Below are 23,373 nucleotides of genomic sequence, written 5' to 3' on the forward strand. Positions count from 1 at the left end.
GAGATCTAACTTCCTCACAGAGCTAGAACTTAGCAACAAGTACCGTGACCTCAGGTTATATTACTCAGGTGAGGTCCTAGATGAGGTCTTTGAGAAGAAATTGGATTCCATCTTCCTAGCGTGAGGTCTTAAAGGAGCTATTCGAGTTGCCCTTAACCTCTCCCTCAACAATCGCTCTATCTTTTCAAGAAAATAACATGGAGAAATACATCCCATAAATTATTTAAATATATCATTAATCCTCCTTCTTTAATACTTCATTAGAAATTTTGGTTGAAATAATTTTAAAATTTTGACATAAAATTGCCATTGTATTTCTTCTATCCCATTCCTCTTTTTTTTATTTTTAGTGGCCTCTTCTTTTCTACCAAATATCAAACAAACTTTTTTTTAATTCCTTCAAAATTCAGAGGAAAAAAATTAAGGGTATTTTATCAATCTAATTAGTTAATTAATTTTTAATATGCTTAATAAAAGAGATTTAAGAATATAATTAAATAATTTATGGTGCGCATGTCTATTTTTTTTAGGAGGTCAAATATAATTTAACCGCTATTAAAATTGAGGAAGAGTAGGGGGCGTTGATTACGCACGTTGGCACTTGGAGGAGTTTTTGGATGCATCCGTGCGTGCTTCCGCGGCCAGGATCCTCAAGTTCTCTACGGCCACTAGACGCAAGACACGCAAGGATGGATCTTTTTACTAACCAGAGTTGATTGTGTGGCGTACGTAGCCTTTTTCTCACCACAGAGTATAACACACCGCGATTCAGGAAATAGAAATAAGGAAAAAAAATAATATATAGAGGAGAACCCGCTTTGGTTGAAGGTCTCTCTCTTCCCGGTCGTTACCGCTCTTGGCACTCCCCTTGCGAGAAGACGAGGGGGATGCGGGCTGTCGTCGAATAAGCCCCCGAGAAAGAGGGATATGGAAGCCGCGGTATGGGGGCTATCCGCTGCGGCCGCAATGAGCGGGGCATCTTCCGGCATCGTCCAGATAAGTACTTGTTCCTCTCGACAGCTCTCGCTTTCGGCCTTCCGAAACCTCCCTCTATCGATTCGTATAGGGCAGCCCCCAAAGGCATCGGACCGCCCTTCCCCTTCTCCCGCACCTGCTCGCCCATTGTCATCAACTCTGCGTCTCAAGAGACATAAAAGGAAGGATCGAGATCAGAAACAGCAGCGGCAGAAGCAGCGAGAGGCAGCCGTGGTGATCGAGGGCGAGGTGGAGTGCGTGCCTTCAGCGGAGGAAGCATCCATCAGCGTCCGGACGCTGTACCAGAATGGTGATCCTCTGGGACGGCGGGAGCTTGGCAAGTGCGTGGTCCGTTGGATCAGCCAGGGCATGCGCTCTATGGCCTCCGATTTCGCCTCCGCGGAGATCCAGGGCGAGTTCTCCGAGCTTAGACATCGCATGGGCGTGGGCAGCGCTGGTGCCACACCCAATGGCAGTGGTATTGGAGCCACTGGGAGCCTAGCCTTCGTCATCCAAGCACACCCTTACCTCTATGCCATTCCCACGCCCAAGGGCCTCGAGGCAATATGCTTCAAGGCCTGCACCCACTATCCCACTCTCTTCGACCACTTCCAACGCGAGCTCAGAGACATCCTCCAACGCCTACAGCGACAGGGCATCATCACAGACTGGCGTACCACCGAATCCTGGAAGCTCCTCAAGGAATTTGCTAATTCAGGTTAGGTTTTCCCCTGCCCCAAGTCTCTTGAAGTTTCATGTTTGAAAGAATTCATGTCTGCTGCGACTAAGAATTTCATCCAAGACATCAGAAGACCATCCTTGGGTCTTGGCGTTATTGATTACTAAAATGACTGGTTTACTATTGACCTAAAATGAAACCAAACTTGTCTCATTCCTTTGCAAGATTCCACGAGGGATACGAAGAGGCACAAGAATATCTATGCGTATTGTTTCTCTTGTCTACACCCTTGTCTCATTTATGCGTATCCATGTATACTTTTGCAGCACAGCATCGAGCAGCAGTGCGAAAGACTTCTCACTCTAAGCCCGTGCATAGCGGTCTTGGTATAGAGCTGGAGAAGGCTAAGATTCTACAAACCAATATCCAGGATTTTGTGAAAAAGATGTCGGACCTTCTTCGTATTGAACGAGACGCAGAGCTGGAATTCACCCAAGAGGAGTTGAATGCTGTTCCCACACCAGATGAAAACTCTGACTCCCTGAAACCGACTGAGTACCTAGTGAGCCACGGGCAGGCCCAGCAAGAGCAGTGTGACACCATATGCAATTTGAATGCAATTAGCTCCTCAACTGGTCAGCTCAAACTTTCTGTTTGGCATTTCACATTTGAAATGCTTTTAATAGCCAAAAATGAGAAATCTATCTCAACATTATTTGTTTAGCTTTCATTAGATTATGCACAAACAGAACTAATTTGCTTTTGTAACTCCCTGCTTAGTACTGTTTGGTATCACTATTTTGTTAGATGTCAGACCATCTCAAATATCTGATTCTTCCTGGATATGTTTAGGTCAAAATTGCTATAAGAAAACTCACTTTGGATTCCTTGCTTGCTCTTTCATGCTCTAGATGATTCTTGATTTTTCCTTAGTAGTTCATCTATCTTAAAATTAATTAATAAAGATTTTACAAGGAAATTTTATCTTGCTATTCTCTAAAGTGCTCTCTTTCATTTTTATCTCCATGGGTAGACTATAGCTTGACAATGGCATTCATGAGAATAGCATTCCTCTGATGTTAAAAGAATTTAATTGATGTTTAGGAAGACCAAAAATAGAAGTGCCTCTCCAGATAAAATCATAAATGAGATTATTTTTGGTACTTGTAGAATTAGGTTTTGCATTTCTGTTTGGGTTGAAGTCTTACTTCGTTCATTTATTGTTTCAACATCTTGAAGAGATTAAATATCGAATGTTTATATCCACAGGACTAGGAGGCCTTCATTTGGTCCTATTTAGGGTTGAAGGTAATCATAGGCTGCCTCCCACCACTCTTTCTCCAGGGGATATGGTTTGCGTGAGAACATGCAATAGCCAGGGTGCAGGAGCAACTTCTTGCATGCAAGGTTTTATTTACAGTCTAGGTGAGGATGGCTGTAGCATCACTGTGGCCCTAGAATCCCGCCATGGGGACCCTACATTCTCAAAGCTTTTTGGAAAGAGTGTCCGTATCGACCGCATACAAGGATTGGCAGATGCACTTACATATGAGGTATCAATACTCAATATACAGTCATTATACATGTTATTACTTTGTCAAGTCTTTCTCTTCTCAGATCTTCATTCATATGCTCAACTCCTTTTCATCTGTATATGTAGTTTTCCTTGATTATGCTACTTTTCCTAGTCAGCATCTTCTTTTTTGATTGACTACCTGCCTGCGTGCATTTAATGTACATATACAACTAAAAGAAACTGAGTTGACATGCAGCTTCTGAAAAACAGCCAAAAGTTAACACCTGGAGTTACTAATACTACTAATATACCTCTTTTAGAAAATCTCTCCAGCCTTATGTCACTGTGTTGATGTTATTCTTAGTTTTAGTATGTCTCATTGAACACTTCGAGAAGAACTCCTTGATTTTTTAGTGCCATTTGAATTTCTATTGGACAGCAACAGTTGCTGATAACTGAATGCTGATACTCTCATAAGTAAAATACTGGAATCTTGTTTGCAGAGGTAGCTGCTTTCTTCTGTATGCTGGTTTCCTATATGCTAATGGAACGTGCTTGCCTTTGTATGCCTTTCATTTTGCAGCGCAATTGTGAAGCATTAATGCTGCTACAGAAGAATGGACTACAAAAAAGGAATCCTTCCATTGCTGTTGTTGCTACCCTGTTTGGAGACAAGGAAGATATTATGCGGATGGAGAGGAATCATCTGATTGACTGGAGTGATTCAACATTTGATGGATCAGTGGAGAAGCAAAATTTTGACAAATCTCAATTTGAAGCTCTTGCCTTAGGCCTGAATAAGAAACGGCCTCTGTTGGTAATCCAAGGTCCTCCTGGTACTGGTAAAACAGGTCTGCTTAAGGAACGTATAATCCTTGCTATTAAACAAGGGGAACGTGTACTTGTGACTGCTCCTACTAATGCAGCTGTTGATAACATGGTTGAAAGACTCTCAGATACTGGGTTGAACATTGTACGTGTTGGAAATCCTGCTCGAATATCTTCAACAGTGGCATCAAAGTCCTTAGGGGAGATTGTGAATGTTAAGCTTGCAAATTTTAAGAAAGAGTTTGAAAGGAAGAAATCTGATTTAAGGAAAGACCTCAGGCTTTGCTTAAAGGACGATTCGCTTGCAGCAGGTATTCGTCAACTCTTAAAACAACTGGGAAAAACTTTGAAGAAGAAAGAGAAAGATACCATTAAGGAAGTACTCTCAAATGCCCAGGTTGTATTATCCACCAATATTGGAGCAGCAGATCCTCTCATTCGGAGACTTGACAGCTTTGATCTGGTTATAATTGACGAAGCAGGGCAAGCAATTGAACCATCTTGCTGGATCCCAATATTGCAAGGCAAACGTTGCGTGCTTGCAGGTGATCAATGTCAGCTTGCGCCTGTGCTATTATCTAGAAAGGCGATGGAAGGTGGACTTGGCATATCTCTTCTGGAAAGAGCAGCATCCCTGCATGAAGGTGTGCTAGTCACAAAATTGACAACTCAATACCGGATGCATGATGCAATAGCCAGTTGGGCATCAAAGGAGATGTACGATGGAAGGCTGCACTCTTCCCCAACTGTCTCCTCGCATCTTCTTGCTGATTCTCCATTTGTAAAGGTATGTATTCTTACATCCAACAATGTTTTAAATGTTGTTTGGTCATTTATATGTTCTTTGTATCTTTTGATATACATATGTAAGTGGAATTGTATCTTACAACTTGAATTCTTGAATCATTAGCTTTGAGCGTTTTCTTATTCATTGAAATGAAGTTGATTATTTTAATCTCAGTAAGCACCTCCTCCTAGAGGAATCATCAAATAAAGAGAAACATGGAAGGTGTTTTAAATAGTTGAGGAAGGGACATATGAACAATTTTGGAGGACATAGATCTCTATTTGAAGAAGCAAGAACATTACTGGAAGCATGATCGCTTCTAATCATATCCTATTATCTTATTAATAATTATGGAATTTCTTAACATATTCATTTTAAGGAAAATGATTTTTATAACCAGGCTACGTGGATAACACAATGCCCACTACTCTTGCTTGATACACGAATGCCGTATGGCAGCTTATATGTTGGTTGTGAGGAGCATTTGGACCCTGCTGGCACAGGCTCCTTCTACAATGATGGTGAAGCAGAGTTAGTTGTGCAGCAAGTCTTCAATCTCATAAATTCTGGTATATCTTTCATCCTTTCATCTCATAGCTGATATATGTATATGCATTTACTGTTCCTTCTTTCTTGTCGAATTTTCATCTACAAAGTCATGTCTTCCTTAGTCCTGTATAGTTGCTTATGTCAAACACTCAGAATGTCAAGCTCCACAGACTAAGTGATCTATCCAATCATCCACAATTCCGTGGATATGGCAGTGGCTTTGAAGTCTGAACCACTTTTGCATGCATAGCATATCCTTTTACATCTTATTGTTGAGCAAGCTGTATGACAGCTCAATTAGATGGTGCACTTGAAGCAATATTAGATTGTCTCCAGCAACACTCGCTGCAAACTAGGAGTAAGAAGAATTCAAAAACATTTATTAGTAGAATATTACCTGTATTAGTGGGTTGAGATGATTTTTGTGCTTTCTAAATCAATCTGTTATCTACATTTCCTTCCAATATCATGCGTATTTCCTGGACTTGCTAAGTTTCGATTTGTAGCATTGCAAAGTTGGTCCAGCTTTATGCATCCTTGTACGTTGTTCCCTGGAGAGGATATTTTATTCATTCAACTTGCTTTCTAACATAATAATATTTCTGCAGGAGTCTCCCCAACTGCCATTGCTGTTCAATCACCTTATATTGCTCAGGTACAGTTGCTGAGGGAAAGGCTTGATGATTATCCAGAATCTTCTGGTGTTGAAGTGGCTACGATAGATAGCTTTCAAGGGAGGGAAGCTGATGCTGTGATCATATCAATGGTATGTTTCGTATTCATTCTGTGAGATTTATTTTTTTCAGTTTCTGAATACTGATCCTTCATTTAGGTCTATAGAGGTTATCACAAGTTAGTCAAAGGTTTAAGTGTTTGAATGTTTCTAACTTGCTTCTGAAGCAATTGGAGGTAACTATACTTGTTCTTTCTCAGAGTCCTATTTTCATGTTGGAGGATTAGCTGCTTCTATCGTGGCAGCTCTGTGTACCTTTTGACCCATCTTGTTAGATTGTAGATTATTTGCCTCAATCAATTTGTCTGAGCTAACCTGCTTTGCCCTTCAAATGAAGAGCGTATAGTTACAGCCTGGAATGAGATACAAAGGGTCATCTTTCATCTTGTTATATGCCTAGTCTTTTACCAATTGAGGATTAAACTTTAAAGCATTCATAATTTCATCACCTGATCGATAATATTGTGCAAGTGACTCATCACAATTTTGCTGGCTCGACAGGTGCGATCTAACACGCTGGGGGCAGTCGGATTCTTGGGTGATAGTAGGCGAATGAACGTTGCCATAACTAGAGCACGGAAGCATGTGGCGTTAGTATGTGACAGCTCAACCATATGCCACAACACCTTCTTGGCGAGGCTGCTTCGTCACATAAGAAGGTATGGGAGAGTAAAGCATGCCGAGCCAGGTTCTTTTGGGGGGTCCGGATTGGGATTGCCCTCCATCAGTTAGATTCTTTGATGCACCTCATTTGATATCATTCTTCAGTCCTCTCTGGAGTCTGGAGTTACTTTGCTTTTATCACGAAAATTCGTTGTGTTTATATGATATAATTTGAGAGAATCACTGTAAATATTGCCAACAAAACATACCATCCATGTAAAGGATTTACTGTTAATTGGCGGATACACAGTTGACGAATGAATTCTTGTATGTAATTACTTTTTCATGAAAATGTTAATAGCCTGCTCAGAGAGCTTTTGGTTTTCTGAAATATTACTTTTCTATTTTCTTTTGTTTTTCCGAGATTGGGTTGGTCCGTATATAAGCTTGGTAACTTGTTTTCGGGCTTCGAGTTGTACCAAATAAGATTGTTAAAGAACGCCTGCACTGTTGATGAGGCGTCCGAGAGGTGAATAGATAGACCGAGTTGAAAAGAGGAAGGGAACTATCCCCCACTTTGTGGCGGTGCGGTTGTTCGACAAAAGGTCCGAATGGAGGAGAGAGCTGTGCGAGGGCTATGGACGGAAGCGAGGGAGCTGATGAGCTTAGGAGAGTGGGGCGGGGTAGAGCGGCTCAACTCCGCCCCATCTCCGCTCTGCTTCCTCCGGGAGTACGTATCGGCGAATAGGCCGTTGATCGTCTCTCGCGCCGCCACCAGACACTGGCCGGCCATCGCAGGATCACTCTGGTCCGACGATGCCTACCTCTGCAGCGTCCTCGGAGGCCGCACTGTCTCCGTCCACCTCACCCCGGATGGCCGCGCCGACGCCCTCGTCCCGATTCCCGGGCAAGCCAAAGGGGAAGGGGAAGGGAGTTCGCTGTGCTTCGCATCCGCCTGCGTCCGTTCAATGGAGTTTCCGGAGGCCCTCCGGCTGATCAAGGCAACGGGGTCGGCGTCCTCCTCGGCGGTGGTGGCCTACGCCCAGCAACAGGACGACTGTCTGCGGGGGGAGTTCGCGGCGGTGGCGGGAGACGTGGATGCCCACATCCCGTGGGCCAGTGAGGCGTTAGGCTGTCTCCCGGAGGCTGTGAACCTGTGGATTGGCAACGGCCTGTCGCACACATCCTTTCACAAGGACCACTACGAGAACCTATACGCAGTGATCACAGGGGAGAAGCATTTCCTGCTTTTGCCTCCTACCGAGGTCCACCGCCTCTACGTCCGGCCTTACCCGGCCGCCCGCTACATTTCATCCTCGCAATCACAGGTCCTCTCTGTTCCTCTCCTCAGACCCTGCTTTTATATCTTACTTTCTTGTAATGGGAATAGGATACGGGAGAGATGATGCTAAAGCTGGAAATGGAAGAACCTGAGAGGATGGTGCCGTGGTGCAGCGTGGACCCTTTTCCGCCAGAGGACACGGCCGCCGCTTGCATGTCATCCTTCCCTCTCTACTTCGACGGTCCAAAGCCATTTGAATGTACCATCAGGGCCGGCGAGATTCTCTACCTGTAAGCACCACCTGCTTAGGTCGATATTATCTCTTACTAAGAGATACTGCTTCCACCCATCTCTTTGTTTTCCTTTGCAATTTCTATTTACCTTTTCTTGTCTTGTCGAGATCTCGGAATGATGATTGGCTAATGCTAATGGCAAAATGTAGGCCGAGTATGTGGTTTCATCACGTGAGGCAAACACCCGACAACAACGGAAGGGCCATCGCTGTCAATTACTGTAAGTTACTTCAGCAATTGCACCCACCCACACGACACCAGCCTCTATATTATTACCATTACTTCAGCTAATTCTATCGAACGCTTCCCTCCTTGCCGAAATATCTTCATCTCCTGCAGGGTATGATATGCAGTTTGATATCAAGTATGCATACTTCAACCTCCTGCAGTCAGTGGAACTCTCTCTGCCTGCTAGCAATTCTTCGGAACAGGAAGATGAGCAGAATTCCAAGACTCATTCTGATCAAGATGTTCGCTTAGATGTTTGATGAGCTTCACTGTAGTCGATGTTATCTGATTCAAAGAGCGACGTCTAGTGTCTGTTTGTCGGATTGCCTCGCCAACTTGTTCTGCTCGCTATTTCATGTTGAGGGCTATTAAGAAGATAGCAAGATGATTCCGACTTCCCCAGCGAAGCTTAACTGTTTGGAACGAGAGTTGCTCCAAGAATTTCATTTCAACTTAATTTTGCATTCCACAGAGTTATGTCTCATACAGATCTGGAAATTCATGTCTGATATCTCATGTAACTGGAACATCTCCATGGTGTTGTTATGCTATCAATGAAATAAGAACTCCTTTCCTATCATTTATATGTATCTAAGGAGCGATCTAGCAGGGTTTAGGGACTCTAGAATATAATAGGAACAACTAAAACCTAATTGGTACATACACCCTAATATCTATATGTATATCTTTCTAAAAATCTCTGCGACTATTTAATAAATTCTTGTGCATGTAGAATCTTAAAAAAATTCTTATTTATGTGTATATCTTTTTAAATTTTAAATTTATATGTTCATGATATTTTTTTATAATTATATTATCTTAATGGACATATATATCATTAGCTGAAGGATATTTATGATTTTTTTTATAGTTAACTTAATGAAAGTTTAATTAAATTCTATCTTTTGAATTATTTTTTTAATTACTTACATATATCTCTTATTAATTTATCTTTATAAAGATATAGAACCAAATTTAAATTGAATTTTATCTTTATAGAGATAAAGAATTAAATTGAACTATGTTTTGATATCTCTTACAAGATTTTTTTTTTTTTTTTTTTTTTTTTTGAACATAATGTGGGGTACCTATCGGGCAATTATCTAGTTACTGCTCGTACATGAAAAATAGGATAATTACCTAGACCCGTACTTCATCTAGACACCCTTTGCCAACAATATCACGATGTGTAGGCAATCGATATTAATAGAGCACGGCAAAAGTAGGTAATCAGTTGGCTTGTAAGCCAAAAAAAAAAAAAATAGAAAATAAAAAATAAAACAAAAACAAAAATAAAACAAAACAAAACAAAAACGAAAAGAGAAATTTTGACGAAGGAAAAAATGGCATGTTCCAAGTACTAGCAAAGTCACATTTTCATCAGCCGGAGTCACTTGCAGCTCATGCTTACCAGTAACAGAGGAACTCAGTGAAGAAGGCCAACAGCATGTTAAACAAATATCATACTACAATATATTAGTACTACGGAAATGTGTGGTATTCACAAGAAAAAAAGAAATTCAGTTATTTACAAGTGGAATTCTCCTTGGATGACAGCTAATTTTCATTAAATGACGAATACTGAAATGCATCTTTAATTGCACATGCAGCTGCTAAGTAGTTGAGTTTGTTCCGCAAGGTTTCTTTCTCTCTGTTCAGCAACATAGCAGTGTCCTCCATTTCAAGTAACGCTTGTTGCTCTTTTGGAGAATCCTCAAATGTGCTTGCAATGAAGAAGGAGAATGGAATTGGGAGAAGATCCCTGCGGAGATCCTTGGTTTCATTTTCTCGCTTTTCATTCAGCTTGTTGGAAAGTCTTCTTACGTCCTCCATATAATTTTCCACCTCAAGGGCAAGCGGCTCTAAATCATGCTGCTCACTGATTGAAGGTAGATCCTTAAAGCATTTTACTTGTGCAACAAGATAGGGCATCCTCCGAACAACATGTACAACTCGAAAACGCTCCTGACCCTTGCAGATGAGGAAGAAACGGTCATCCACAAGGCTTTCATATTTCACCACCTCTCCCACACATCCCACATCAGCTATCCTACCAGCTTTGTCAGTATATATGATTCCAAATCTGAGTTCTCTCTGAAGAAGCGTTTGCATCATTATACGATACCTGAACTCAAATATCTGAAGAGAAATTGTTCTACCAGGAAAAAAGACCAGAGGAAGTGGAAGTAGAGGAAGTTCAACTAGCTGGTCTGATTCTACAACTTCAGTTCGGTAATTATCCAAAGTAGCTGAGCATCCCAATGATCTCCTATTTGGCTTATTCAGATTATAAAAATAGGCACGACCTAAGACCTCAATTTTATGAAATAAAACATCTCTATATAGACAGCCAAGTCTATTGACTTCACTTCTCGTATTGAATCTTAAAGAAACCCGGCATCCAGAAGAGGATGAAATGAAACTATGACATCTTTGACTTACTTTCCCTATTGGAACTGATAGGTTCAGAATCTGGAGGACCATGATTTTTACTGAATGGTTATAGTGAGAAATGCAGAAAACAAGGGGTATTCTTCCTAGATACGGAGGCACAAGGGATTATCTTTCCGTGAGAAATTGAAGTAGATGACACAGTGATGTACTAGAAGGTTGGGGGCCTTGGGGCTAGCTGTTAGGGCAACATTTGATGGCTTATACCTCAACCAAAACAAAATTTCCTTGTGTATCACGCACCAGGTTAAACAGCCTACAAAACAAAATGGTAATCAAAGCATTTAGCAAAAGAAACTGAAAATAAAAGGAAAATAAAACAACGTTCCAGCAATATTTGAAATAATAGTATTAGAATTTGAGGATGTGCAATGGATATAAAACTCAGCATACAAAAGCTATTTGATATAACTTACACAAGCATGATTGTTGTGCATTATGTATTGATAAAAGACTTGCTTGGCATACCTATTATGCTAGGGAGACTCAAAAGTTTACAAGGAATCAATAGATATTCTCCTTGTCTTTCCAGCTGAATGTCAAAGCCAAAAACCAGGTATAGCAATTCATGTCAAGAATTTGTGAAACTAAAGTTGGTTCATGAAGTTTAAGTTGAAACTAGCTTATGCTCAGTGTGAAATTAGAATTTCAGAATTTTGCCTCAAAAGTCACCAATATGAAAATCCAAAAGAAATTAAATACAAAGTCTTCTTAACACTCTGGTCATACGTATACAATGTACCTTCAAATAAGTGTGTTGACTGTTGAGTACATAGATCCATGTATACATGTATATTGCCTTACTTGCACTATTTAACCTACAAATATTCAATAATATATGAAGACAAAATATTATTCCTTGCAGACCTTATGTACATAAAACGATTTAGTGCAAGTTTTATGTTATCTATGAATTTACATAGTACAGCATGAAATTCTCCAATCAAATCTATAGGGAGAATTTCTCCATTACTTTATCTGAATGCTTTCCCTGCGCTCTTATCTTTACCACTACAATTTTAATATGTCTCATTTCTTAATAAAAAAAATCATAAACCAATACTGTTCGTAATACCTTTGATGATTGCAATATACGGTAATTTGGTTTGAAAGATAAGTCAGTGAACACAAAAATGGTGCCAATCATGAAATACTAAGATGTTCTTCTTTTACTTTTCTTTGATCTGGTAAGACCAAGGCTAGTGAGCCATTAAAAGGGTAAACCACCTATAGATTAGGTACCTCCTAAGGACTATATACAATAAGGAGTTTTTTAATATATGTTGAAGAGATACTAAGTGATCTTTTCTATCTTTGAGAATCAACCAAAAGTTCCTCAAGGCTATACTTAGCACATGGAATGTACTTTTTTACCAAAAGAAATTAAAAGCTGACAACATGAAATAATTCTTAAATTCAGCCTAATGTATTAAGTCAAGGATATAAGGTATATGAGCAATCAGGAAAGGACATATGCGACACGGTATACCAATGAGCTCGCAGGTGAAACCATAGATATCGAAGAAAACGAGGAAAAAAAACTAGTCTTTTGTGTGTGCGCGTGCGCACAAGTAATTTTGGCAGAAAGAACATAGCATCCGTCATGAATAAACTCGAATTCGACTTCCAATCTTATGCATACAACTAACTGCATATGATGAACCTTTTAGTTTTGAAGGAGATATTGGGAAACAAGAGCATGCTAACACACATCAGGGGGAAGGGGTTTAGTTATAGATGTTCAATTACATGATCGATCATCCATGTACAAAAATTCAACCTTGGGTTTCCCCAGTATATCGTGACGGCGACTACAAACAACTCCGACCAGATAATTTCTTCATCAAAATTATAAAACCATATCATATGGGAAGTAAAAAAAACTAAGCGGCTATATCGATTGTCAGTACCTGGAGGGCTAGCGGCGCTCCTTTCTAATGTGCAGTGTGATAGTGGAAGAGAAGTGAATGGGATAACGGGGAGACGAAGGAAAACAAGGGAAAGAAAATATCTGTTGTTGGACTCGGGGATGGATTCTGGCGGAGACCCGATGAAAATTAATTATATAGGATGATCTTTTTTTGAAAAAAAAATTATTATAGGATAAGTAGACAGACAGATTATATATATGTATATATCTACAAGGAGCAAGTGGTTCGTGTGGAACTGAATCCGTGGGCGTCAACGGTATTTAGAGAACAAGATAGATAGATAGATAGATAGATAGATAGATAGATAAATCCTAAATAACGCCGCGACTCTTATCAATTGGAGTGACAAATAAAATAATGACCGGAGCCTGGGTTTGGCACTTGTGTACTTAATTAGGAAAGCGATGGGGGAATATTTATGCATATCCCTGACAGAGTTATCTTTATTTTTAGAGATACTGATAGCAGGTGATATTACTATTTTCACAAATTATCTTCATTCTCGATAAAAAAAAGTTTACAACTTCCCGGAGGTGGAATAAGAAAATGCTGATAAACACCCGTCGACTCTTTCGGTTTCTATTCCATTATATTGGTTTGTTTTTTGTTTCTAATAAATAAACTATGTTCTTCTGACCTGATAAAGTTTAAGCATGTTAACGCTATATTAGCTGCGTGCTTTTTGCTAAAACCAATGGATCAAGCATACATTTCCGCATGCAACTCACTGGACATGGTTTCTGAACACGGCAGATTATGCTATAATTGTAATCCATGTATACTATATCATGCCCTGAGAATCACAACTATGGCGACATTATTCCGTACATATTAAAGTCCTCCTGCTACTACATATAAGAAGTCAACAGGAGCCAAGTATCAACTGGCCATCTCACTTAGCATGTGGACCTGCAGCTGGCTTCACACTAGGAACCTGCATGGGCCAATTCGACCACTTACAGTATTATCCACAACCTCCTAGGCAAGTAACAGATAAGTGAAACGAAGAAAATAGAAAAGAAAAAAGTTTATTGTTAGAAAAAGGACCTTCTTTGGCTCTTGTGGCTTCTGCACCACCTTCTTAGGGGTTGGTCTTGCACCCCCGGCCTTAACTTGCGGAGCCTTGGGAGCCTGAGGCTGGAGGGGACCTTTAGGTTTCTCTTCCTTCATAGATGCCATTGCTATTGATAGATAGATAAATTGTTAACTGTATGGATCGGACAAGCTGCAAGTTTATGCAAGGAAAGTAATTTAACCTTCCTAATTTATAGCCTCCCTTGAAGTACAGACATGAACACAAGTTGGATATTGGAGAAAGCAGAGCATATATTCCGACGGTTGAGGATAAAAGACAAGTTGCTATAATGTACTCGTAAAGGAAGAATCTTCTCTCCACAAGGCCCACTATTTTCCAGTCGAGGTTCTCTATCTCTATCTCCTAGTTAAATAGAATAAAATAAAATAGAATAAAATAAAAGAACCAGGAGAGTAACACAAAGGAAAATATCATGATTCATGAGGCTCAGTCCATGGCTTAGGAAATGCAGATGGGCCGACGAAAATGTTTCCTCTCTTAGCGACCAGCAAATCAACATCGTGCGGTTCAGAAATGCTTTTCACATATGAGATCCCCGTTGCTGAACGTCGCTCTCTATGGCGGGCCCAAGTAACAAGGTATAATCCAGAGACAATCAAAAGCCCCCCAATAATGCTGTTAGAATAAAGAAAAAAGTTAGTCATGCTATGAGAAAGACAATCACAAGAGATATGAGCCATAGAATTAAAATAAATATTCTACAGAATAGGGGCAAACTTGCTTAAGAAATCAGATATTTTAAGTGCTAGATATGATTAATGTTCATTATAACAAACAGAACGAGCAAATATAACAAGAATGATCAGTTTTCAATCAAAGTTACATTGTATGCTTTGCAAGAGTATCTCAAGATATTCAACAAGAATATGGGCATTTGCGCAAAAAAAAATCTTTTAAGTTTCAAAATAGTAAAAAAAAACCTTATGCGTATCCTTTTATGTAAATTGTATATATCTCATTATAAAAAAATGTGCATCTAATATGAAAAACAAATGCATTCAATTTTAAGAGGTTATCATATTATTACTAAAACCTAAAGACATTTTTTGCAAATAGCCCCAAAAATATGCTGTCAATAGAAAGATACCATAAATAAGTCAGATGTATGACTGTTGAGTGCCCTAAAAAGTAAAGATTATCCATATCTCCTCTTTTCCCCCTTTTTTTTTCTGTGGTGCACTATTTACTTCTACTAATAAGTACATATCTCAAGTGCAATAAGAAAACAAATACATGTTATTGAAGTAATTTATCCAAACCTTCCAAGGTAAATATGGCTTCGAAGAATAAGCCTTGACAAGAAAGCAGATACTACAGGCTGAAGTGGATTGTACAAAGCCACCAATGCAGGACCTAGAATCTTATTGGACCATGTCAACAGCCAATAATTAAGAGCAGATGCAAAAATTCCCTGAAAAAGCAAGCAATATCAGAACATGCGACTTTGCCTTTTTTGGCGAACCCAAGGAATTATACCTTAATATGCTAAACTTTAATGGACAAAAGAACATCAATCTCTCATTTAGAAACAATATAAAATTTGTAGATCAGTACCTAATGGCTTAGATCATCCATATAGATGTCAATTCTAAACTAGGATTTGTTGGGTCTAGCTAGCAGCTTCTCATATCAAGCCTGATCCTCCATTCCAAAAGGAAAAGAGGAAAAAAAGAAATCCAACCTCACCTACCTCACCTACACTTTTGTTTGGATCTAGTTGAGCTCGGACTTCATCTGCCAAGTCATGCCCTGAAATAAGCTACACTTCAAAGTGCGACTTTAGGAAAATCATTCCTGAAAACTCTAGTATTTGCATTTTTTTTTCCATTGCTATTAATGTCTTTCTGCTAGCATACTCTGCCTGATGGGAGGCATAAAACTTTCGGCAAGAAATATATGAAAATGGATTACCCAATGTAGGACAATGATCCATAGTCAACCCCAAAATCGTCAGGACCCACATTGAGAAACTAACTAGGCTAAAGTAAAACAAAGTTCACTGTGAAGCAAGATCACTTACGCAAGGCAAGTCATAATGAGTTGCAACAAAAGAAATTTCTCCACTTTCAGAACCAAGATAAAATGGAAATTTCATTTAAAAGGGCATATGCTAACTTTAGACAAACTTTTCAATCACAAAACTCTGTACATTGAAGAGAATACTAATCAACTAGAAACTTACTGCATATAAGACTGCAATAATCTCAGATTGCGTCAAATTCCAATCTGTCTGATCATTAGTTGCAAAGAATCCTGACAATACCATTAAAATAGCTCCAAAAAAGTATGAGTATGCTGTCACTGACAAACTGGAAGGGTATTTTGCCAAAACTGGAGCCTGAAATTGTTAACAGCAAAATGTAACAACAAAGACAGACATTTCTTACAAAAGAATCAATACTAATAATATATAATTTTTCCAAAGTGGTAAAACAGACTTGCAAAAGCTTTTTGAGTTAGTACAGAATCTACAGATACTATAATACATGCAACAATAATATTCTCAAAAAAGGATGGCATCATCCTTTCAGCTTACTAACTTATTTTTGCTTCACAACCATCCGCAGTAACTAATTTAAATGATGTCTACGGACTTTCTTTCAAATAATAATAATAATATAATTGAAATTTACTAGTGCTTTATATCCTAGTAGAATTTTATAAACAAGTCATATTTCCTTCATAGTTCTAAAATCTCCTTCTCAATCTTCATTAAAATTTCTTGTAATTTCTCATCAAATAAAACTTCTGACTGACAAAGCAATTTCTGTGACTGAAATGTATCATAACTCTTTCATCATTTTGTCCTCTAAGAATGAAGAAACACAAGGAAAAATCAATTTCACTTTCTCATCATGAATCTGAAGTAGACAAGTAGTGTTTAGAACTATGTCAGCGTCTCTTCGTAGTACTAATAAAAGCTAACCATAATTCAAGACTAACTCTTCAGCCATACTGTAAGGCCAAACTAGTCAAAGAGCAAACAAAAGAATAAAGCATCCCACAAAGAGATGTTCACTTTGAACGTATTATAGTGTAACTTCACAAGGCTATATGAAATACACTATCCATTCTATATTCTTCTGGATTAAACCAACATTTTCTTTTTCTTTCAGGTGAAATTACTTTTTTATATACTAGGAGACACTGTGAACAAACTTAAGGACATCCAAAACTTCTGTATCCTAGATCTTCATTTGTCCGCTTTATCCTGGCCCCTTAACTTTATTCATGGGGCCCTGGAATCAATTAAATACAACTACTATAGCTATAAGTATTTGAAAATTAGGGATACAAAAAGATAAAATTCGGACATCAACTAATATGTGCTGATTGACAGGTTCAGCTAGTCACCAGAATCTGCAGGATTTCCCTATTTCCTATAATACAACACAACAAAGTCTTTAGTCCCAAGCCCCAAAAATTTGGTGTCCATTACTGATCCTAGCATAAAATGTCTTCTCAAATTTTCAACTTCATCCAAAATCCCTCTCCCACTTTGTATGATTATATTATTAGAAAATTCATGAGCCACTCACTTCATGCTCAACAGGAGCGACTTCATCCATTCAACACATGCACAATTTCTTATGTTTATGATTTATGATTCATTACATGGACAATCGATCTGAATTTACAGTCCACTAGAAACTAAAATAGATTGAGACTATGCATCATTCAACATGCATATAGATTATAATTAAGAAGGATAATTATGATTTTTCCTGTTTTATTACCTGCAGAGCAAGATAAGTAGCCATGCACAAACAATTTCCTATTAGGCACAAAACTCCTATGTGCCATTGTTCAAGCCCAAAATCAATGAACCAAGATGCTAACCATCCTGCTGGCTCAGGCTGAGACTTTGCACTTATGTCACTTTGAGCTGCTATGTCAAATTCACCAAATATAGCTGGGCCTCTATACACTACCATCAGAACAGCGCCCAAAACACAGATAAGTGTACCAGCAATCTTAGCTCGACCCTCCAATGTAGCTAAGGTTACTGTTTCAGCTCTGCAATCCAGAAAAACTTTAAAATTAGAAAGAACACAGAAGATGCAGCATCCAGTAATGCCAAAGTAACTGACCCCATTACTGCAGCCAATATGAAGGTGAAAACTGGTATTGAAGGTTGTATAGCTGCAGCATAAGTTGGATTTGTGTAGCTAAGACCAATCAGAAATAAAAGTTGATTGCCGAAAATCCTGAAAAATAGTACCACAATATGAAATAAGGATATTGTGTGCTACCGGTGACAAAGCTTTCTTCAAATTGACTGTAGTAGTTACCCAGTTAATCCAAGAATGAAAAATGAAGCAAGGAGGCGGCGATTCAGCGGAAGACGGGCATTCCTGAAAACCATTAAATGGTCAAAGTGAAATCCCATTTGTAGCAAAGCATCAAGCATGAGTGTGTTTGGGAGCTTAGATTGTTGTGCCAGTTGCATACATAAGATGCCTGCTGCCTCTAACAAGTAGCTTGTTGCATTGAAGGTGGTCAAAGCATGGTCCAAACACCACCAGTATGCAGCATTTCAAATTACAGGAAGCCAATTAACAATTCCTAAGATAGTCCGAAACAAATGATGTGTGATTTCTTATATAAAATTATTATTCTTGATGATCAGATGCATATGATCGCCAAGCTGTATGTAGGACTTTTGGAGATCAGTGGAAGGTATCAAACCTTGGGTCTTTTTAGGTGGAGAAGATGAAGAAGGGTCAGATGGAGGTATATTCTTTTGCCCACTGGAGCTACGGAGGTCGAAGCATTTCCTCTCTACTTCTCCTTTCACTAGTGAACTTGCCGAACACGAATAAGATCGGGGAAAGCTAGATCATAAGATTTACGAGAGCAAGAAAAGGCAAGGGAGAAGAGGGATAGCCCTCTCTCTGATCAAAACCAATATATTTATTTAATCCTTGCAAGGTAAATGTGGGAATCAATCTGAGGGTAGAGGGAGGGAGGGAGGGAGTTAGCATAGCAGAAACGATCCAATCCATTCGAGGCTCCGGGGAACCGAAAAACAGTTCTTCTTTTTCGATATTTCTTCGCTGATACGAGGCAAGGTTTAGGTCCAATCAGGCATAGGTGACAGAGCCGTGGGAAGAGCCGCTTCACTCGCTTAACTAAGGGAAAGGAGCAAAAACCACAGGAAAGGAAATGGAATCCCGTACCGATCGCGGAAGAAGGCAACGGGGGCGAGGATGGATAGAGCGAGGAGGTCGCGGAAGACGCAGAAGACGACCTGGTTCATCCCCACGTTAAGCGCCCGCTTCGCTATCACGTGATAACCGGCGCTGATCACCTGCACCACCGCCATCGTCGCGTGCGCCTTCAGCACCATCTCCCCACCACCGTTAACCATCTCGATTCTCTTTCTTCCTTTGCCCGACTCTGGGGAAGAAAGAAAAAAGGGAGAGAAAAAGAAAAAAAAAGGGCACCAACCGGTGGGTGGAACCGGGAAATAGATAAACCATCCCGTCATTGAGCGTTTCGGATTTCGGCCAGGGTCATCTATCCAAAGGCCCAATAAATCAATCCGGCCCAAAATAATGAGAAAATTATACCCTTAGAAATTGCAAAACCGATGGAAACTGAACTTTGGGCTTGAATAGTAGTTACTTGTTGGGCCATCCATCTCTCTGCATAATCTTAGCTAGTTACCAGTACAAGATGGCAGGAAGGAAAGAGATTGAGAAGAAGAAAGAAGATGAGCGGGATTATTAGTAGGTGGGGCGGCGGATGTGAGATCCTTTCCATCTCAAACTCCCTCCCTTTGTTCCCTTTCTCCACTTTCGCATCCCTTGCGAAGAGATGTAGCTGCAGCATCAGCAGTGCTAGGAGCCCCGATGCGGTGGAGAGGGAGTATTCCGACCTCAACCTCAAACCCATGTACGGAGCCGCTAATGTCAGTGTCACTACCTGCTTTCCTCTCTCCTTTTTTTTTTCTTTCTTTTTTTAACATTACTAATCCTTGCTGGGGGAAAAATGAGCAGTTGGGTCATGTGCGGATCCGGCAACACGTGAACCCTCTCAGCTTGTCCTTCGCTGTGAGTCCCACCCACCCTTCTCTTTTACTCTTTTCATAAAACGAAGGGCTTCTCTCCCCCATCCATACTTTTCTTTTGCCAAACACGCATTTAAATCTCTTTTCTACCCCTTTCTTTTAGACGCCAGTAGAGGTACCGGACTGGAAGGAAGTTTTCAGGGACTCAACGCTGCCACTCATGGTGGACATTGGCTGCGGTAAACCATTTACCGTTATTCTCTTAGCTGTCCTGTTCTTTTTCCTGCGTAGTATCATAGGCATAATCTCTGAATAACTGCTTTATTTCTCTAGCAAATCCGGACCTGTTTCAATATAGATATAGCAAAGCAAGGATGGAAACAGGGAGTAATAAAGCCATAAATTCTGATTGAAACATCATATATTCTAGCAGCCCGTTGCTCTCGGTATGTTAACTATTTAGGTAGCATTTGGTCAGTGCAAAACGGACACTTATTTATGAATTAGGTTCTTCTTAAGTATGGTTTGCAATCAAATACTCACTTATGTCTATTTTAAATAAATTTTTGTATAATGTAAATCAAGTGACAAATTATATACAAAATCTTATAGATAAATGGGTGCGATAAAATTATGCATATTTTTTTAATATGTTTTCAATCACAGTTAACATACTTATTCATAATTAAACTTATTCAAGATAATTATTATGTTTTACAACCAAATAATAAAATGTGAATAAAATTATAGATGTACTTAATTTTATATTTAAGAGATACGTATAAAGATATTCTTAAAAAATCTTATGCATGAACCAAATGAAGCCTTAGGGTTACTTATTATAACTACATAGCTCTCAGGTAGCGGCAGGTTTCTCATTTGGCTTGCAAAGAATTCCACTGAACATAGGAATTACCTTGGACTGGAAATTCGTCACAAGGTGCGGCAAAATAACTGCTCTGCGTTATTCTGCTTATATGGATATAGTAGTTTTTACTCTCCTTTCCAACTGTTTCCTCACTGACCTTTCTTCTTCTTTTTTTACCTTCCTTTGCCATGCAGCTAGTTGAGCGTTCACAGTTTTGGGTGACGGAAATGGGTCTTAAAAACATGTAAGATCTTGTTAATCACATTGCTGCCTTTGTATGAAGTAACCACTCTGACCAAACTGGCATTTCTGATACATTTTCTGACAGCTACTTTATGTTTGCAAATGTCATGGTATCTTTCGAGCAACTGGTATCCACTTACCCTGGTCCTCTGTCACTAGTTTCGATACTGGTGAGTCTAATAGCATTATCTTCCTTAGTGTATACCTATCTATTTCAAAATGTTCTTAGGCTTGTTATTCTTCTTTCACTTGCTGATTGATTATTTACTCTTTCTAATTTTGAAACAAAGTAAGTAACCCTCTAGTTATTTCTATTGGTGGATACCTTGAACATTGCAAATCTAACATAGCAAAGTATGTCTCTTTGCTTGGTCCTTGTAGTGTCCTGACCCTCATTTTAAGAAGAGGCACCACAAAAGAAGAGTCGTGCAAGTATCTTTAGTTGATTGTATTTCAAGAAATTTGAGTTTAGGAGGACAGGTATGGTTTTTTATATTTTTCAATATGTCCTTTTCTCAGACTTCTTCATTTATAGTTTGCTTGCATCACAGAACTCCACATGGATGTCTATTTGAGGACAAAATGGGCATGCAATCATGAACCATCTTTCTGGCTAGAGATAGTAAAACCTAAACAATCTTGTTTTCAAACAAATGGCTCAATTGAACATGAGGCTAGGACCTTGAGAACATTGTGGTATCTGATAATCATCCCTGGTATCATCAAATAAACTTGGAGAGATATCAATTTCATATGTATTGTCTTGAGAAGGTAAATGTTGAGTGTCTAAACGTAAGGGTATATGACGATCGCCCATAGACCAGACACCTCTTAAAGCATCATTCTCTTATTTATGTGTTATTCCCTCTTCTATGTATTGCTCTTGTTTTCATCATTTTGGTATCATATGCTTGATCTTCAACCTATTTAAGATTTAGGGTTTAGGATATACGAGAATATTCATCTTGATAAGGATAAGTAATTTTTTCCAGCCCTCCGCAGCAAGTGCTCAAAAATCAATCATTGTTGCAGTTCCACAGCTATATGAATTTCATTAATTTTCTGTGTATATTCTTACACAGGCCATACATCCACAAATGATGTTTAGGTTTTAGCTTTTAGCTTTTTAATCATTGCTCTGCCTGTCATGCATCAGTTTTTCTTGCTGGTTAGTGGCTTACACTTCTTTTGGTTAGTCTTGGGTTTGCAAATAATGCTAAATATGAAGTCTGCTTCTCCAAGGCCTTTTGGTTCCTCCTGCATAAGGACAGCAGTGCAAATATGCACATAAAAACCTGTTAAGACTTCATTTTTCCTTCTTTTTTCCAATTGGCATTCACCAAGGAAAGAATATAGTATAACTTGGCTGTGGCAAGAAGATTCACCACGATCAGATACCCTCTTCAGCCAGTGAATGAAGCCATGTATTTTGGTTGCATTCGGTTTTTCTACGGTGTGATCTATGAAGGCTGATCATTCTTCATTGTTAACTGACCAGCCTTGTAGAAGTACTGCTAGTAAACTTAATCCAATTGTTCATTCCCATGTCTGTTTTGGTTCATGATGTATGATTATTGTTCTAACTTCACTAGTAGAGGATTATTGTTACTGCTAGTTAACATTTTACAGTTTTCACATTGCTAGGTCTTTTTGCAATCAGATGTGCTTGAGGTGGCATTTGACATGAGAAGTCAATTTGATGCTTGCTCAGATGTATTTGAGCATGTTGATCATGTGGACCCCAATTTTATATGCGATCCTGAAGGATGGCTTTTGCAAAATCCAATGGGAATACGAACAGAAAGAGAAATACATGCTGAGCTGGAAGGGGCAAAAATATACAGAAGGATGTACCAAAAGACAAAGCAGCATATTCATTCTGCTGTGCAATGATTTTTTTTTTTTATTAATTTGAGAGAGAGAATTCGTAGATTTACAATTTTATTGGCTTCACTTAATTTATTGATCCATAACTATTTGCTTCATTTTCCTGCCGTTAATGCTAAGACATGGGACATATACACCACGTTAATACAGTTTTTGGGTATCCCAAGATCTGCATAACTAATCTAATATTTGGGTTCCTACTACAATATGAACCCAATTAATCTTAATTACAATCTTCGTATATCCACCTTTGTTACCTGGAATATTGTGGTACTATAAAGTGGGAGATAAATAATTAGTATAATTAGTAGCCAGGATACCATGGAAAGCTGTCAAAGAAACATTGCTTCGGAACATAGGATAAAAGAAAGAAGAAAAAACCAGTTACTGAGAAAAGGAAGTTTCTTTCCA

At 39.1% G+C, this 23,373-nt stretch overlaps 5 protein-coding genes across 5 annotated transcripts; 3 read left to right on the forward strand and 2 right to left on the reverse strand.

The window, feature by feature from the left end:
• Positions 1–799: 799 nt before the first annotated feature.
• LOC140767125 (DNA polymerase alpha-associated DNA helicase A) lies at positions 800–6,992 on the forward strand. The gene is made up of 7 exons (XM_073106920.1): positions 800–1,693; positions 1,981–2,289; positions 2,924–3,207; positions 3,754–4,785; positions 5,186–5,354; positions 5,943–6,100; positions 6,569–6,992. The coding sequence occupies exons 1-7, from the start codon at positions 928–930 to the stop codon at positions 6,797–6,799; spliced, it is 2,949 nt and encodes a 982-aa protein (XP_072963021.1). The 5' UTR covers positions 800–927; the 3' UTR covers positions 6,800–6,992.
• Positions 6,993–7,129: 137 nt separating this feature from the next.
• LOC140767126 (lysine-specific demethylase JMJ32) lies at positions 7,130–9,053 on the forward strand. Its single transcript, XM_073106921.1, has 4 exons — positions 7,130–7,998; positions 8,061–8,242; positions 8,395–8,465; positions 8,585–9,053. Exons 1-4 carry the CDS (start codon positions 7,282–7,284, stop codon positions 8,731–8,733), a joined length of 1,119 nt encoding a protein of 372 aa, XP_072963022.1. The 5' UTR covers positions 7,130–7,281; the 3' UTR covers positions 8,734–9,053.
• An 870-nt stretch (positions 9,054–9,923) lies between these two features.
• On the reverse strand, positions 9,924–13,470 carry LOC140767827 (uncharacterized). Its single transcript, XM_073107897.1, has 2 exons — positions 12,835–13,470; positions 9,924–11,180 (listed from the first exon to the last, which is right to left on the reverse strand). The coding sequence occupies exon 2, from the start codon at positions 10,955–10,957 to the stop codon at positions 10,031–10,033; it is 927 nt and encodes a 308-aa protein (XP_072963998.1). The 5' UTR covers positions 10,958–11,180; positions 12,835–13,470; the 3' UTR covers positions 9,924–10,030.
• Positions 13,471–13,609: 139 nt separating this feature from the next.
• On the reverse strand, positions 13,610–19,587 carry LOC140767826 (WAT1-related protein At4g19185-like). The gene is made up of 8 exons (XM_073107896.1): positions 19,132–19,587; positions 18,244–18,306; positions 18,043–18,159; positions 17,689–17,968; positions 16,134–16,289; positions 15,211–15,362; positions 13,903–14,566; positions 13,610–13,789 (listed from the first exon to the last, which is right to left on the reverse strand). The coding sequence occupies exons 1-7, from the start codon at positions 19,440–19,442 to the stop codon at positions 14,362–14,364; spliced, it is 1,284 nt and encodes a 427-aa protein (XP_072963997.1). The 5' UTR covers positions 19,443–19,587; the 3' UTR covers positions 13,610–13,789; positions 13,903–14,361.
• Positions 19,588–19,655: 68 nt separating this feature from the next.
• Positions 19,656–23,060, forward strand: LOC140767828 (uncharacterized). Its single transcript, XM_073107898.1, has 8 exons — positions 19,656–19,865; positions 19,954–20,007; positions 20,128–20,203; positions 20,825–20,904; positions 21,027–21,076; positions 21,161–21,245; positions 21,457–21,555; positions 22,720–23,060. The coding sequence occupies exons 1-8, from the start codon at positions 19,668–19,670 to the stop codon at positions 22,966–22,968; spliced, it is 891 nt and encodes a 296-aa protein (XP_072963999.1). The 5' UTR covers positions 19,656–19,667; the 3' UTR covers positions 22,969–23,060.
• Positions 23,061–23,373: the final 313 nt, after the last annotated feature.

The sequence above is a fragment of the Typha angustifolia genome, chromosome 9 (assembly GCF_048772165.1).
Source record: "Typha angustifolia cultivar Huaian chromosome 9, ASM4877216v1, whole genome shotgun sequence".
In the NCBI taxonomy this organism is placed as follows: Eukaryota; Viridiplantae; Streptophyta; class Magnoliopsida; order Poales; family Typhaceae; genus Typha; species Typha angustifolia.

Coding starts and splice junctions, on each gene's coding strand:
- LOC140767826 (XM_073107896.1), bottom strand. CDS start 19,442: ATGACGGGATGGTTTATCTATTTCCCGGTTCCACCCACCGGTTGGTGC. Junction 18,307..19,131: donor GTTGCCTTCTTCCGCGATCG/GTACGGGATTCC, acceptor AATGGTTTTCAG/GAATGCCCGTCTTCCGCTGA. Junction 14,567..15,210: donor AGCCATATTTACCTTGGAAG/GTTTGGATAAAT, acceptor TTATTCTAACAG/CATTATTGGGGGGCTTTTGA.
- LOC140767828 (XM_073107898.1), top strand. CDS start 19,668: ATGAGCGGGATTATTAGTAGGTGGGGCGGCGGATGTGAGATCCTTTCC. Junction 19,866..19,953: donor CCATGTACGGAGCCGCTAAT/GTCAGTGTCACT, acceptor AAAAATGAGCAG/TTGGGTCATGTGCGGATCCG. Junction 21,556..22,719: donor ATTTGAGTTTAGGAGGACAG/GTATGGTTTTTT, acceptor TCACATTGCTAG/GTCTTTTTGCAATCAGATGT.
- LOC140767126 (XM_073106921.1), top strand. CDS start 7,282: ATGGAGGAGAGAGCTGTGCGAGGGCTATGGACGGAAGCGAGGGAGCTG. Junction 7,999..8,060: donor TTTCATCCTCGCAATCACAG/GTCCTCTCTGTT, acceptor TAATGGGAATAG/GATACGGGAGAGATGATGCT. Junction 8,243..8,394: donor GCCGGCGAGATTCTCTACCT/GTAAGCACCACC, acceptor GGCAAAATGTAG/GCCGAGTATGTGGTTTCATC.
- LOC140767827 (XM_073107897.1), bottom strand. CDS start 10,957: ATGGTCCTCCAGATTCTGAACCTATCAGTTCCAATAGGGAAAGTAAGT.
- LOC140767125 (XM_073106920.1), top strand. CDS start 928: ATGGAAGCCGCGGTATGGGGGCTATCCGCTGCGGCCGCAATGAGCGGG. Junction 1,694..1,980: donor CAAGGAATTTGCTAATTCAG/GTTAGGTTTTCC, acceptor ATACTTTTGCAG/CACAGCATCGAGCAGCAGTG. Junction 2,290..2,923: donor TGCAATTAGCTCCTCAACTG/GTCAGCTCAAAC, acceptor TTATATCCACAG/GACTAGGAGGCCTTCATTTG.